Genomic DNA, 16,135 nt, shown 5'->3' with positions numbered 1-16,135 from the left:
TTAAGGGGCTTGTGAAGAACCCATGGAGCTAAATTCATACTCCGGGCTGAGAGAAATAATTAGGCCACTTAGGACATTTTAGATTTCATCCATACGGTTGTTATTGCGGTTGTGACAATACACCTTGGGAAAAGTTTGGTGTATTTCACAAGTAAGACATTTAATTTAGTGTTCTGCTAAAAATCTTAGAAAATAAATATACTTCTCAAAGCCTAACATGCACACACACACACCAAAAAACAAAAAGTTTATTTATAAAATGAATATGCACAATTTTACCATAGTTTTTCGCATTTTTAATTTAACCTTTTACTGGAATTTTTCTAACAATTATAATTCTTTTATTTTCTGTCACATTTCATTACATTCTCTCTATTTTTTCACCCAATTGCTTGCTGCCCTTCGGGTGCCCATATTTTGAGGTAAACGATTTTGCTTGATCTACTTCCTCCTGTTGATACTGGCCTGATAAAATTTTATATTTTGGGATTAAAACAAAAGACTGTGGATTTTGTCCTTCATCCCCTGTGCTGGAAATGCATGTGATCTTTTAATGGCCAGTATGAACAGGATAAACTTTCAAGTTTAATATTATTTATTACAGCGTTATAAAATGTGCTAATCTTTACTTTAAAGGATCAAGTTCCACAGATGCTACCAAACTTTGCAAGTTAACTCCTCTTAGCAGAGTAACAACAGTGCCAAAGTATTTCTGTATCAGCCTGCTGGAAACCGCTGCTATAAATGAAGGCAATACAAAAATAAAAATAAAAATAATAATTGTTAGTTTAAAGGATTACGTCTTTCATTTTCTTAATTAGTTGTCGTTTCTTTATTCAAAAACCAACACGTTCTCATCCCACAGCTTCAGATATTGACGCTTCCTAAGGGTACGTGCTTTGGCGTTACTATTGGACGCACCAGGAGCATCACGCACTGGGAACAACTGCGTCCGGTATTAACTGGGGGTTGTTTATATATTTATTTAATATAAAAACTATCTTAGGTTTGCAGCTACAACTCATTTTCCAAATTGTAACAATAGCAGCCTTGATGTTTCAAAAAGGAGGTTTTTGTATTTGAATGTATTTGTTAACTAATTAAGTAATCTGAACTATTATAAACTCGGAGAAAACAGTTTTTATTTTAAAGAGTTTTTTTGTTCCTTCATGACCTGGCGGCTTGCGGACATCCTGATGCCTGCAGCTCATATCTTTCATCTTCGGGCATCTGGTCCACTCCAGTCTTTGATCAGTTACTGCGCGAGCAAAGAAGTGAGACGTCAAGTGAGCGTGAAATACTGGAGTACGACCGGATGTTGTCTCCTTTCCAAAATAAAGGCAAAGGGATTTGGACAAACCTGTTTGCTTTATAGAAAGCACACGTGCAGGACATTTTGAAACAATTTTGTACATTTGTTGTGATTTTTATCTGATGAATGTAATACTTTGCTATGGCTTTTGGCAGACATGCACCAGCTTGCACGAGATACAACAATGTTTGCATTTTGGTCGCTATATGTAATCTGCAAGTTTGCTTTAAATTTCTCTAAAGCATTCTAATGTGTCACTGTAATTTAAGACACTAAAGTATCTTTTTTGCTAGTATATCATATCGCTTTACTAGTCTTGCTCTGAAACCGCATGGTGATTTTGAAGGTATTGGCGGACATAGATCTAATTTCTGCTGTCGGTGTCTTGACGTCAGTGACAAAAGCAACAGTGCGCTCCGCGGTACCCGCGCATCCAGCAGCGCGCACTCATAATACGCTGGCCAAGGGAAGAGAGAGCATCCAAAGAAAATCCATTTAGCTTGTCATTATTTATTTAAAGTAGATTGAAATCTTCTTGGAAAAGAAAATGGGAAATGTTGTGAAAATCTCTTCATCTCGTCACAGGTCTCCACTCATTTTTGATTCCTTAGTGAAGTGGAGCGCAACATTTTGGCACGCGGTTGGAGTTGTTAGTTTGTTCTGTGCGTAAAATGAAAAATGTCTACAATGATTTTGGCTTTAAATTAACTATGGGCGCACATCTTCTGGAGTCCAACTCCAGCGGTAATTTGACTCCTGCGGTGTCTGAGGCTGGGACTATACTCCCGGGTTACCTGGTGGTGATCTTATCGGTCTTCATGGTGACTCTGGTTGTGGTTGTGGTGGCTGGAAACGCGCTCGTCATCATGGCTTTTATTGTGGATAAAACTCTGCGAAATCAAAGCAACTACTTCTTTCTGAACCTTGCTATATCTGATTTCCTCGTGGGTGAGTGGGTGTCTCTTCTTCTCTGTGTCTCCTGTCCTTCTTTCAAATTGAGCTTTTGTTCTTTTTTATGAATGGTACATTTCTAAAATGCGTATTGTGCAAGCACCAAACAATTTCCCTACAATCTAGTTGTGGTGAGTCACTGTTATTCATTTGCCACTTGATTTTGACCTGACATCCCTTTTTCTCCATTCATGTCTTACATTACCATGAAGTATTCTGTACTTGTGGCACCCCACCTATTGTGCTGCTCCCATCTGCAAATTATAGCCTTCTCTTTCATGAAACAACCAATACCATCTGCTTTTGTTTCTAAAAATGAGTTCTAGTTTAATCGCAGCATTTGGTTTTTGTGCTGGTGACATGCAATAGCCTTTTGTGGCCCCCTAAGTCTCACTGACTTATACAACAGTGAGGATATCTCAGGATATAAATATATTCTATGGTTCTGGGGTTGAATCATCATACACTGTGTGTGTGTGTGTGTTTGTGTGTGTGACTATATGCCTGTTGCAGGTGCCTTCTGCATCCCTGTATACATCCCATACAACCTGACAGGCCGGTGGATGCTGGGTAAGGGGCTCTGTAAGGTGTGGCTGGTCATGGACTACCTCCTCTGCACCGCCTCAGTCTTTAATATTGTCCTCATCAGTTATGACCGCTTCCTGTCAGTCACAAGAGCAGTAAGTACAGGCAGAGGTGCTCATTAACACACACACACACACACACACACACACACACAAGCATATATACACACAGGCAAATGACCTAGCACACTACCACAGTTGGGTCTAACAAGTCTCAGTCTGTGGGACAGGCTGCTCAGCAGAGAGACGTTATTTACAGTCACAGCTTTACAATGGTTTCTGGCTGTATTGTTGAATTTTTTAAGTCTGTTTAAACAGAGTTTGAAATGTCCAGTTCATTTGACCAGTAAATATCTTCAATGCCTGCATTATGTAGATAAATACAATTCTGTTAATACACTGCTCATCAGATGTCTTGACATAGCTGGTGTTCACACCTGTAAAGGTGGTTTGAACCAGAGCAAAAATAATCATATTATAAATAAGCATATGGCCTCTTCCATGTGAAACCAAACTTAATATTCTCGGTTGTTTTTTAACATGATGCTCCCCACCTGATCACTATTATTCAACTATTATCACACTTCTTCCCAACATCTTCCAGAAAACATGTTCACTTGTGCTTGATTGACACACAACCAAAATATCTTGAAGTGCAGAATTATGATGGTGGGAGAGCTGGTTATTTTTAATTAGTTAAATATGTCCCCCCACCCCCCACCCCCCCACACACATTTGCAGGAAAAGAATTTTATTGAGCTGCTAACTAAGTAGTGTTTACTTGTTGTTGCTTTTATCTCCCTGTGATTTATTCACTCAGTTTGAAATCTGATTTGTTTATCTACTTATTTTCATCCAACATAGAGCTGGATTTAAGTCTTTTGCAATGAAAATTGGGAGTCCTGTGATTTCGAAATTATCACTTGAAACTGGGGCCTGAATCAATTATCATGTAGTGGCTCTATTTCATTATTTATTGACTCAAAGGTGCTCTTAACCACAGTCACGTTGGCCGCACGATTGTCTTACAGTGACATGCAGGTGTTGCAAGCACAGAGAGACATTCAATGGTTTGAGGCAAAGAAAAGATGAAAAACAACAACATCACATAAAGAGAGACTGAGGAGGCCCGCTAAATGATAGAGTTTAGACTGAGGAGAGGTGAAGTGAAAATGGAGTGAGTGAGAACAGAATGAGCGACGGATGATGATGGGGGGGGGGGGGGGGCAGTGGATCAGGAGAAACCAGATGTCTCTTTCACACTGGTGTGTTGCATCAGTTAATGTGGCTCTCAGCCTGACATTCCCCTTCTCTCTTTGGCTTCAGTGACACACCGAGGAATAAGAGCTTCACGAGCGGGTTTTATTTACGGCATCTCTCCTCTTCTCTGAGACAGCACAATACAGACAGGGCTTCATTTGAAGGCACTCACAGCAGAAGCAAGTCTGTTTGTCAGCCCGTTAGTATGGCAGCAGCTGTGGCTGTTTGAAATATAACAAATGGTGTTATTGTGTAGGAGAGTTGATGTTCACGGTGCATCACTATGAGTCACATTTGTGCCTCTCTTTTCTCTACTGACACAGGTTAAATACAGAGCTCAAAGAAACATGACCCGCCAGGCTGTGTTCAAGATGGTGGCAGTGTGGGTGTTGGCCTTCCTCCTCTATGGCCCTGCCATCATCTTCTGGGAGACAATCGTCGGCGAGAGCATCGTTCCGGCCCACGAGTGCTACGCTGAGTTTTATTTCACATGGTACTTTCTGCTCAGTGCCTCCACCTTTGAGTTCTTCACGCCGTTTGTGTCTGTGGCCTTCTTCAATCTCAGCATCTACTTGAACATCCACCGCAGGAACAAGAATGGGGGCGCCTGTGCCGAGGACGATGCCAAGCCTCAGACGAACAGTAAGAAGCATCGAGACGGAGGGGCCTGGTCTGTGTTTTTCGTCAAAACTCGGAAGGTGTCGTCCAGTGAGCCTACTGCTATCTCTGCAGTCATTGAGGATGACGACGTCCTGTCCCCTTCTTCTAGCGGGGACCCCAACACCGGTCAGATATTCATGCAGAGGGAAAGATTTTCTCCTAACAGAAAAAACTCCAAACTGTTTCAGCACACAGCCTCCTGCTTGGCACCTGGCCGTAGGACACAGGGCTCTCGCCTTTCTAGAGACAAAAAGATTGCCAAATCTTTGGCCATTATTGTCTGTATTTTTGGGATTTGCTGGGCTCCTTACACTCTACTAATGATTATACGTGCTGCCTGTAGTGGAGAATGTGTGGCAAACTACTGGTACGATATTACATTCTGGCTTCTGTGGCTGAACTCTGCCATCAACCCGTTCCTGTACCCACTGTGCCACAGCAGCTTTCGAAGGGCTTTCTCAAAGATACTGTGTCCTAAAAGACAATCAGTGCAGCCTCAGATTGAGGCTCAGTCTTGTTAGGTGAACTCAGTTGCACTTCCATCTATTACAGCCAACTGCTGTTGGCCAAACACTGTAAAAATATCATGTACTGTTCTTCCATTTCAAACAAACTGTTTTCAAAACTAAGAGAAACATTTGCATACCATTCAGGATTGTCACTACATGTTTGACAGCAATACAACAAAGTGTGCAAGAAACAGAAACTGCAGTTATGTTACCACTCTTGTGGCAAATTGCCCTCGATTATGAGCAGATGTCAGACTTTTCAGATGGTGTACATCTTCATTTCAAAATGTATGCTACTGTGTAACCTTCACAGACAATCTCTCTAAGTAGCACAGGAAAAATTGATGTGGTTCTTTATAAGCTGAAGGCTGTGCAATTATGACTTATGGAGCCAGATAGAACGTGATTACAATAATTTAGATATAAGACATAATGTAGGATTCGAGAATTGGAGCACACAAAGTTGTTGATGTGCTGTGCTCGAGTGAACATCCACTTTTTCACACTCCAATTTAGATCAAATCAATGTGAAGGAAGGATTTTTTGGTCTTTTATGGTTTTATGAAGTTTCCTCATTTCTCCGGTCATGAAACCCTGACACTTTACTGTTTTAAATACTTAAGTGTTAATTTAAAAAAAAAGGTCTTATGTTTTCAAAAAGGCACTTTTGGTATACTGAAGGTTTTCAGTTGGCAGCAATAGGATGAAAAATTGAGTCTGCAAAGTTCAAGGTACCTGACAAGAAAATGACCTATAATTGTTTACCGACTACTGAGTGTACCTTTATCACAGTCCTGTTTTATACCCACTGGTATCTACAGACACTGAATCCACATTTAAAAACATGTTCTTTCTTGTTGATATTTAGAATGTACAGAACTATAAAATGGGAGCAGCATTAAAACCTTTGTATAATATTTATGCCAATCTAGGCGGTTGTTTTCTTTGTGTGAAGTATTTGTTTCAGAGACCTGTCTGGTTTATACCACCTACATTGTAACTTGACTATGAATGTGTAAGTAAAGAAAGAAAGAAAGAAAGATAAATTAAAAGAAGGCTACCTACAGGCTTCATAACTGTTCAACATAAAAACTTACATGGTGAAGAAGGAATAGTCTTGTATTTTAGGGAATACAATTTTTAGAATTTTTAGATGAGTGTCTACTAAATATGAAGTTACAATCAGGATACTTTTAGGTTAGTTCAGCTGTGGTGTGACTGCGTACATAGTAAATTCATTGGTTGAAAGTAATAGAGTACATTTACTCTGAACTGTACATGAACTTCAACTGCACTAACAGGTTCCCAGTTTTTTATCCAGGCTGGGTAGAGGGGGCTTTTCTGTGTGGACCATACATGTTCTCCCAGGCTCGTGTGGGTTTCCTCCTACAGTGCAAAGACACTCAGTACTGGTCAACTGGTGACACCAAATTGCCTGTAGGTGTGAGTGTGAATGTCATCGAGAATGTTAAAGCTGTCTGTCTGTGAATCAGCCCTCTGATAGACTGGTCACCTATCCAGGTTGTGCCCCCTGTTGCCCAGTAACAGGTGGGATCGGCTCCAGCACCCCCATGACCCTTAACAAGATAATGTATGGACATACAGTAAGTGCACTTTTGAGGAATTGTACTTTTATTGTACTCTTCATTATTAAGTCAAAATATAATAAACCAATGTATTATCATGTACCATTATAAATTAACAGCCTGGAAATATATAAAGTAGCCAACACTTTATCAGCAGAGATATTCGCTCTATTTAAGCAAGGCCTGCCTTTTTTAACCAATCAGAGAATTTCAGTTATTTTTGCTTCATTAGTATGTTTAGGAGAATTCTCACTTATTATAATTCATAACCACAATGCCCCGAAGCTCTGGGCAGAGTGTGGGAGAGGTTGGGAGGAGCAGAGTGGATTGATTTACATTCTTATTCTGCTGCTATGTGAATTACATATTGTAGCTTTATGTTAATTTGTGACTGCAGGACCTCTACTTGTATATACTTTTAAGTAAAATGTTAGATGTCTAAGGTTTTCTGCTTTTTCACAGCTGCTGTTTTTGTTGCCAAATTTGCAGTTTACAGCACATATTAAGGTCACACTTTCTCCTTACAGTGTAAAATGTCACAGTGATGCTTGAAGAAATTAGGTTCTTAGTGGAGAACTTGTACTTTTGTACTGTACATTTTACTTCAATTTGAGCAAATCATTTGAAAAGGTACTTGTAATGGAGTACTTTTTAAAACACGTTCTGGCACTATTACTTGTGCATTGAGTTTTTGTTCATTAATGTGAAAAAAGTTTTTTTTCAATTGCTAACAAACATTGGTGAAAACAGTGTCAAAACTCTTCACACAGTCAGCAAAACAGACGCCCATGTGGAGCAAACTGGGAATCACTTTTCATTGCATTGACACAAACTGCAGTCAGTGACCACAGCTACCAAACTAAACAAACTCCTTTCTCAGTCAGAGAACCTCCCTGCAAAACATTACACAACATTTTTCAGCACAATGTTTACATACTGTGTTCAAACCAGTTAAAAATGTCATCAAAACAGAATGATGTGAAAAAAAAATTAATTTCTGCTGCAGCCACATTAAAACCTATAGAAAATCATAACAAACATATTGACAAACACAGCTGAAAACCTGGCAAGGTGACCAGCATTTGGCTCATAAGCAAGCACAAAAGGGGGTGGCTTCTGAATACTGTTTCTGGAAACCTGTCCACAAAGAGGACAGGTTGATGCAGAAAGAAGAGTGGCAGGGGGAGGAAGACAGAGAAGGAGGGGAAGACCAAGAGCTGGTTCAGAGCAGGTAGAGAGAAATATTGTCCTTGTGTGTGTGTGTGTGTGTGTGTGTAAGTGAGAGAGAGAGAGACAGACCTACACATCAACTTTATAAAAAGTTGCCTTTGCCTTTTATAAAAAGTTGTCTTTATAAAAATGCTCCTGAAAAGCCTCAGACTCTTCACAAAAGACATAACACACCACTGAAAACTGGGAATTCTGTGTAAGATAAGCGAAAGGCATGATAGAACTGTAGGGCTTTGACCTTTATTATACAACTCCAGTGCACAAGAACAGAATCAAAATACATCTGGGAAAGTATCCTTAGGGATTCGGGACAGGCAGGAAACAACAGTATCGCTCTGTCCCATGGGAAAAACGTGGGGCATTTTATTTGAGCGAAAACACAGATGCTTGGAGATTGTTGAACCATGGGACACATACAGTGCAGCATCAAATCATGGTGGGGAGAGAAAAGTTGAGGTGATTGCTCTGGTTTTGCCTTGTTGCACTCAGCAAGTCTAACATTGTGTTTTAATATTTAGGTAGAAAGAAATAGACAGTACCAACAACCCGTAAAGTATAAAAAATATAGTGCATGAAGTGCCTGTAAATGGTTTAGATGGCAGGTTCATAAGTTCAGCTCTGTACCATTTTTTGGACAGGGACAGATGCAGAAGCTCAGTATCTTTCAAAATATTTAATGACATCTAGTAACAACATCTCTGTTAAACTTTGGAAACACTCCCATCATCAGATTTTCCATCTCTGCTTCAGAAACACCACATTAAGTGACTTTTGCTTTAGGAAAGTTCCTTCTCTTCAAACACAGTAGTTTTTTTTTTAGCTGCCCTCTGTGGCGAGAGCTCTTGAGGATAAATGGATTTTCAGTCTATGCGTTGGTGTTGCTCTCCCACTGACCCTATTTAATAATAGTGGTTAAAATGCGTTTGCTGTGGGTGTGGATTTCACATTTTGTGCCACAGCTAAAAAGTGAAAATGCTTTCACTAAACAGGAAGGAAAAAAAGTTGAGACACATGAGACTGAACTGCCATGCACGCTTTAGAAATCTGTTAGAATGGAAATGGACTTCTGAGTGGAGGGGTACAAGTGGCCCCCCTTCCCAAATAACAAAACAAAACAAACCAAAAAACAGGTGACAAATTGAATTTGAAGGCATTTGGTGAAAGGTCACCTGGAGATGAGATGAATAGACTGTGGTTTAGGTGACCTGAGCAGAGACGCAGGTGGACTTGCAAATAGAAAACAAATTGCTGAGCACAAGTAGTGACATTGTGTCCAGGCGCTGTGGGAGACCTACGGACCAATGTTCACAGCCTTTCAAAAAGAAAATTGGAAGCAGTTCCCATCCTTCCGGTTCACATTTGGATTGCTCTGGGGTACAAATATGGTGACAGTAATTGACAGTAATTGTTGTGTTCACCAGATATCTGGTGAACACAAAACACAAATGAGATCCTGGAGGACTGAAGACTAAATCCACAGACTTCAGCTTTGTTAACAGAGGATTGTACAAGGGAGATGAACATACTGGGAGCACAAATGCAGCTTGGTGCTTAGCGAACGACATGTGTTTCAAAGATGATAAGCTACATGCAAGTATATATCGTCTGGAGAAAACAAAAGAAATTGAACCCTTTAGTTTATTTCATGGGGAACGCTTTTGAAAGCAGCATGTCCCACTGCTTGCTTTCTTTCATTTGGGCTATTTTCATTATTCACCGTCACAACCAATAAGCTATTCTGTACAGCTGTGTGTGACTTCAATGCTGACTATAAAAGAATTGTTCAAGAAAAGGATTTTAAAAAATTGAGTCAGGATATGAAGAAAGCAAACAAATGGTTTTATGTTTATTCCCTTCTGTACACTCTCCCACACCAGAGCATGTGGGTGGTATGAACAAAGACATCCTGCCAGTAACTGATGATCCCATTGCTGTTTAATTGGACTGACACTGTGGAATAATGGTTTATGTGTTGGTGTGAATTCATCACCCTCGCCACTGACGTTCATGTAAAAGCCCTCGCAGACCTCACTGCCAGAGCTCTTAATTGACCCACGTGCCCTAAATGCTCATTGCCTGTAGAGAAATACTCCATGAAATTCGCTTACCACAAGAGGTCAATGAAACACGACCTTTCCCACCATTACTTTGGGTGTTGTACATCAAGTTTCTGTTCAAGTTCTGCCACCAACCTCTTTAAAAATTGTGGCCAACAACAACTTGAACTTTGAAGTTGACTCACTCTGTGGGATCTTTGTCGTAATGCAGCTTATACAGTTACATGCATGGTCACGCATGACATTGAGTAAAGTTGCAGATTTTTCTTTTCTAATAGAAAAGCTCCCCAGCTGCAGAGATGGGCTCATCTGCTGATATTAGTGAAGTGGTGTCATACAGAGTGACAGTCAGTGAAGGAACCCAGACAGGAAACATCGATCTTGTCTTTCTTATGACACTTGTGACACTTGTTACAAATCATGATCCTCACCCATGACATGATTTTCTAAAGAATACAGTCCAAAGCCATAGTGGCTCTGTGTAGCTGTAATGATATCCACATATTTCTGCTGTTGATCTAATTATTCTCACTATCCACATTGTGTTGTTTTTGCCCACTGCAGGCAGCTGTAATGAAAACTAGATGTTTGGTGCCAAACAGCAGATCGATACACCATAACTTTCTCATTTGAACTTGAAAACCTAAAGGGTTATACTATATCGGGTTTGGGGAACCAGACCACCATCCCTGGCAATCTGTCTATAGTTAATAAAATCAATGAATATGTAGAAAATGCTAATGAACAGAAAACTGCACCTGAAGGTGTAATGGCCACTCCATAATATTTGCCTTGGTGTATCAGTCCAATCACATATGATGGGACACAGGATGTGGTCTCATCTGAAGGCACAGCCACGCACAAACAAGCTTTTATGGTCAGGTGACAAAAAGCCTGCTGATGTGTGTGGGAGTCTTCTTTATTCTGGACACACTCAAAGTCTAAACAAAGCTTAAGTAGACTCATGTAGTCCAGGCATTCACCACATTGTTGCAGAACAATGTTCTGACACCTAACACATGTTAGGATGTAGGAAACAGTTCTCCAGCCTTTATAACATGAGGTGTGTTTATCACAACTACAAAAGACCAATTTACAATATGGAGCACATGTTAAACTGCATTTACTATACAGTGAGTCAGGGATGATTTTAGACACCATCCTTGTATGTTAGTATTCTAATATTTGCTATTTAGCCCTAAACACAAAGTACAGCTGCTGAGAACATGGCCCACACCCCATTATAATATGTTAAATGATTCAACATGGCTTCATCGACATAATGGGTATTTATGTATAATTAAAAACAAACACTACATTTAAAATATTCACGCTAGAGTACCTGCACCCTCAGTGCAATAATGAAGAGTACACTTGTGTCCGCTGCAGCATAAGTGAGGGCACCTGTGGTTTCCAATTAAGATGAATTATATGAGCAATAATAAAAATAATCTGTGAACACCAGGGACTTTGCAGGACGAAACAGATAAAGTTTAAGTCTGGGTTGTGTCTGATGCAGCCTGGGTGATAATAAAAAAAAGCCTGAACAATAAGAAATCAGAATGTGATATTTCATAAAGAGGGAGAGAGTACAAGAGCATCACTAGACTTCCAACAGACTACAGAAGAGTTCTTATAAAAGGAAAAAAGTGAAAAATGTGCCCGGAGCGACAAAACCCCTACAGGAAAGAGCAGCTTAAAGGAATGATAGAACATCTCTCCCCGATTTGTGCAGGACAGGTTACTGTCCTTGCCCAAGGAAGATCCAATCTGTCATCAAAAATAAAGGCAAATACCTTTTCAGGATGGAGAATCACAGAGTCAGTAGTGAAATTGAATCTGAGAAATGAACAGTCGGCTGACATTTGTTGCACCTGGGTCTTAAATATGGACATAAAATTTCCTTTTTTAAAAAATATTGAAATGCCTTCATTCCTCTTGGGCTTGGGTTTACTGTATAAATGAAGATAATTTCGTCATTTTGACTAGTGGTGTACTTGTATACAGTATAGGCCAGAGTACTGCATAGGCATCTTCCAAACTTCAGTCATATCAGGCAATGCGCATTTATCGATATTTATTGATTGATCTGCCCCTAAAGCAACCTTTCCTGGTGATTAAATCAGATTTGCTGCTCTGATGAAGCACTGTGGAAAGCAAAACAACATCCTGACTTGAACATCTGATTTTCTCTTGAATGTGCATTACTTATGTTTTCTGCCAACTACTGTTCCAATTGAGGTTTGAGGTATTGACCTATGCATAAAAAGGAATTAGAAGTAAAGCAGAAACAAGTACGAATGCCCCTCGTGCTTTTAAGAACTCTTTTATCTATCCACTAAATGTCATATTCCCTTTTAGCAGCACTTAAATTACACAGTCTAATTGATTCACACCTGCAGTGGTTTGGTGGTTGAGTACCTTGTTGAAGAAACACAGTAGAAAGAAAGATTTATTTTCAGACAAGTGGTTCAGACAACTTCTTTTCAGGGCTAAGGGGCAAAACCACAAAATTTCACTTTATTAAGTGTTCCTCAATTCATCACGACAGTACTATCTCTTGTAACATCATTACCAGGTCTCTAAAAATGAGTTTTTCCACTTCTCTTATCTCCATCAAAGTTTGCAACAGCTGGGATTTTGCACTTCAGTGAAAGTAATTTTTCCAGTCAGGAGACAATTTACAGGGGATAAGGTTCAGTCGGTAATTTTGATTTGAGAGCTCAAGCAAGCCGATCCTCTGATGTAATGCTCCTAATTTACTCTGTTCTGTTTCAGAGAAATGTAGACAGAACCGTCCCGAGTCACAGATACATGAATAATAAAATAATGAGTATGATTAAGTTTCCAAGCACTGGATTTGACAAACAAAGTCGAACACTATCATTTTGCTGCTGATGTCTGTGGCATTAAAATTTTTGTTTTCTTCCACTTTGCTAATTCAAGAACAGAAATAACCCTGACATACTGTAAATGAAAACTGTAGTAAAGATGATGATTTTCGGTGCTATTGATTTGCTTGTTGTGGGTTTCATCTATTAAACCAAAGAAAATGGACATCTGACATCTTGATTTGACAACCTGCTATTTTTCTAGTTATGCAGATCGACTGTATAGAAGGTCAGGCTTCTCTTCCACTTGATTACAGTCTGAGCTCCGAAATTTTTCTTGTTTTTGTGTGTGTGTGTGTATGTGTGTGTGTGTGTTTGGTTTGGTTTGACATTGATGTGTGTGTAGGTTCATCGTGACCTGCAGGGGTTTAAAGATCAAAAACAGTAAAATGGCAGACAAAAACTGACTACGTAATCAGCTTACTTGTCCTTTGTCCTCCTTATCATTAATTGTGACTGGGGGTGGTGGGTGAACATAGAGCAGTTTATCATCCAGTCCCAGGGTTGGTACTGAGCATGGGTTCAAACCAGCTGCATAGGAGCTCAACCCGCAGTGTGTGAGTGTGTGTGTGATTGTGAGTGCAAACGGGTGAATGAGAAGCAGTGTCAAGCTCTTTGTGGACTGATAAGGTGGCAAAGTGCTATATAAGTACAATGTGATTAAATGATGAACTGTGCAATATAAGTTTTATTATTACTATTATGACAAACATAACTAATTAAAGTCAAAGGTCACCTGAAAGGTAAAGCTTGACCATCCTGAAGCTCTGGCAGACTTTATAGTTTCATTTAATAAAAAGTACAATAAACAGGCAATAGTGTATGGTTGCAGCTGTCAGTCATAAAAATCATGCATGAGATAAATTTCAGTCAAGACAATCATAATAATTACATAATAATAGGAGGGTCATACAGGTCTTTAAACTATTAATCACAAACCAGAGAAACTATTTCTGCTTTAAGTAAAAAAAAAAAGAACAGTTGCCGTACATTAACCTGTCCCTGGTGTCAGTCACTTGTCACTTCTTACTCACTGATTCCATCATGAAACCATTTCCTATTTTAAGTCTGATTGCTCATGACCCTGTTTTGTATGTTAATTCATGGAGATGAGCGGCTAAAAAAAACCAAAACCAAACAGTTAATCCAGATGAGCATACAGAAAAGTAATTTGTCCCGCATGAATACACAGATGCCATTTAGGGTGTGATGACGCACCTATTTCCCTCTTAGCTGGCATCTGTCCTGGAAAGCCAAACACCGAGGTGGAGGACGACTTCTCTGACTGTGGGACACGGCGGGATCATAATTATCAGGAACGATGTCATCTCTGATTGTCGGGTTTGATATTCAGATTTCCTGCTCAGTCCATGAACACAAATAGTGATTTGCACAGCAAGGTGTGATTTGTTTAAACCTGACTCAGTATCTCATGGTTTTTTTTATGGGTTTATAAATCAGCAATTAAGTAGGCTGATTACTGAGTCTCAATGAGCGCCACTACCAATGAATTAAAAGGATTTACAATAACACATCATACACAGTTCATTTATACACTTTGTTTTTGTCCCATTACATTATTAAATCAATTATAATGCTTTTTCTGGCCCATGTGACTATTGCATGTGCATGTATGTAAAACAGTTTGACCTTAGTGTCAAAGAAAGTTTGAATATGACTTTGATTTTCCCCTCAGTGATACATTCTGGATCCTTGAGTATCCTTAAATAATGAGAGAGGCTACACATTGCATCATATTTTAAGCAGCATTTCCAGTTGTCTGTAACTGTGAACTTAACCTTTCAGTAGAGTAAGTGCATTTTACAAGTTGGTTACAAACAAATGGTTATAATTAGCTATTTACTGTATTCTACACAAATTAAATCCTTCAGTCACTCTTCTGTTTGCTGATCACAAACACACAAATTATCCTGAACCTTAGCTGAGGGACGCAGAAGTAAAATATAGCCAAGCAAAAAGGCTTGATCTCATGTAAAGTAGTTCAGAGTAGAGATTGCCAGCACTCTGGCCCTGTATAAATTAAAATAGAAGATGTTAGTTTAGATACAGTATGTCTGGCATTTGGCCAGGACTACCACAGTGTCTGCATAGCACCAACCATGAAACATTGAGGTGGGAGTGTCCTAATAAGGGGCTGCTCTAGTCTAAAGGGTGTACGTGAGTTGACTCTTACTGTATAGATTTATTCAGAGAACAGATGGACAGGGCTGATGTGAGGCTTGGTCTCAACACTGATAGAGAAAACAGTGAATCCCCAATCAACTACTGCTATTGCAGCACTTCAAAGATTGAATCAATTTTTTTTCAGTGAAGAAATGTGGATTGATTAATTAAAAGAGTTTAAACATAACATCTTAATTTACTACTTTTTTCCCTCATAGGCTTTGACACTTAGAGCAGAGAGGTTCACCTCGCATCTACAAAATTATTCTGACTTGTCTGCAGTTTCAGACAGGTTTCCATTTCTGCATCCAGAACGTTTAGAAGAGTAAAACCTAAGGTATTAAAAGTCATAAAGATGTTTTTTTCCAGGATGTCTACATTGCCCTGCACTCCTTAGCTTTTTCAAAGTACAATACTGTCAAGTTTTCTGGGCTTTTCAGCCTCCACCCAAAAATAACCTAAATCAACAGCAAGGAATGCAAAGGTCAAGTTTTTCATGAAACAGGAGTCAAATCAGTAGGTAGAAAATCACACAGGACTAAAGACAATATAGTTTTAATACAGATGACACCTAAAACACTGTTTCCATCAATTCACAGAAATTACTCTGCATGTTCACTCTTCACTGTGCACCTGTGTCACATCAGCTGCAAATGACTAATTACCATAAAATGCAACAGCACATGGCTAATTTGCAGTCAGACCACCAGAACACCTGAACCAATTGCTGATTTTAAGAAGCTTATTGACTACACAACCCCAAAGCCCACACTCACCCAGTTAAACAAGCGGTTATTCAAACGCACTTAAACACATGTAGCATCCCCGTGGTTAACCTTAATGTTGGTTTTTTCCTGTCCTTATCTCTCTGTCCTCTTTCGATCGCCATTCTCCTCAGGATTAAACAACAG

General features: G+C 39.5%; 1 protein-coding gene across 1 annotated transcript; it reads left to right on the top strand.

Annotated features, from left to right (window-relative positions):
* Positions 1 to 1,822: 1,822 nt before the first annotated feature.
* LOC137132197 (histamine H3 receptor) lies at positions 1,823 to 7,001 on the top strand. The gene is made up of 3 exons (XM_067514424.1): positions 1,823 to 2,260; positions 2,777 to 2,943; positions 4,431 to 7,001. The coding sequence occupies exons 1-3, from the start codon at positions 1,984 to 1,986 to the stop codon at positions 5,286 to 5,288; spliced, it is 1,302 nt and encodes a 433-aa protein (XP_067370525.1). The 5' UTR covers positions 1,823 to 1,983; the 3' UTR covers positions 5,289 to 7,001.
* The last annotated feature ends 9,134 nt before the right edge of the window (positions 7,002 to 16,135 follow it).

Source organism: Channa argus, chromosome 8 (assembly GCF_033026475.1).
Source record: "Channa argus isolate prfri chromosome 8, Channa argus male v1.0, whole genome shotgun sequence".
Classification (NCBI taxonomy): Eukaryota; Metazoa; Chordata; class Actinopteri; order Anabantiformes; family Channidae; genus Channa; species Channa argus.
The sequence above is the reverse complement of the archived record's forward strand: the minus strand, read 5'-3'. Positions and strand labels throughout refer to the sequence as shown.

What these genes read in the sequence shown, in the direction of transcription:
- LOC137132197 (XM_067514424.1), top strand. Translation starts at nt 1,984, where the DNA reads ATGAAAAATGTCTACAATGATTTTGGCTTTAAATTAACTATGGGCGCA. An exon ending in TATATCTGATTTCCTCGTGG is followed by an intron (nt 2,261 to 2,776) that starts GTGAGTGGGTGT and finishes TGCCTGTTGCAG; the next exon opens with GTGCCTTCTGCATCCCTGTA. An exon ending in TCCTGTCAGTCACAAGAGCA is followed by an intron (nt 2,944 to 4,430) that starts GTAAGTACAGGC and finishes CTACTGACACAG; the next exon opens with GTTAAATACAGAGCTCAAAG.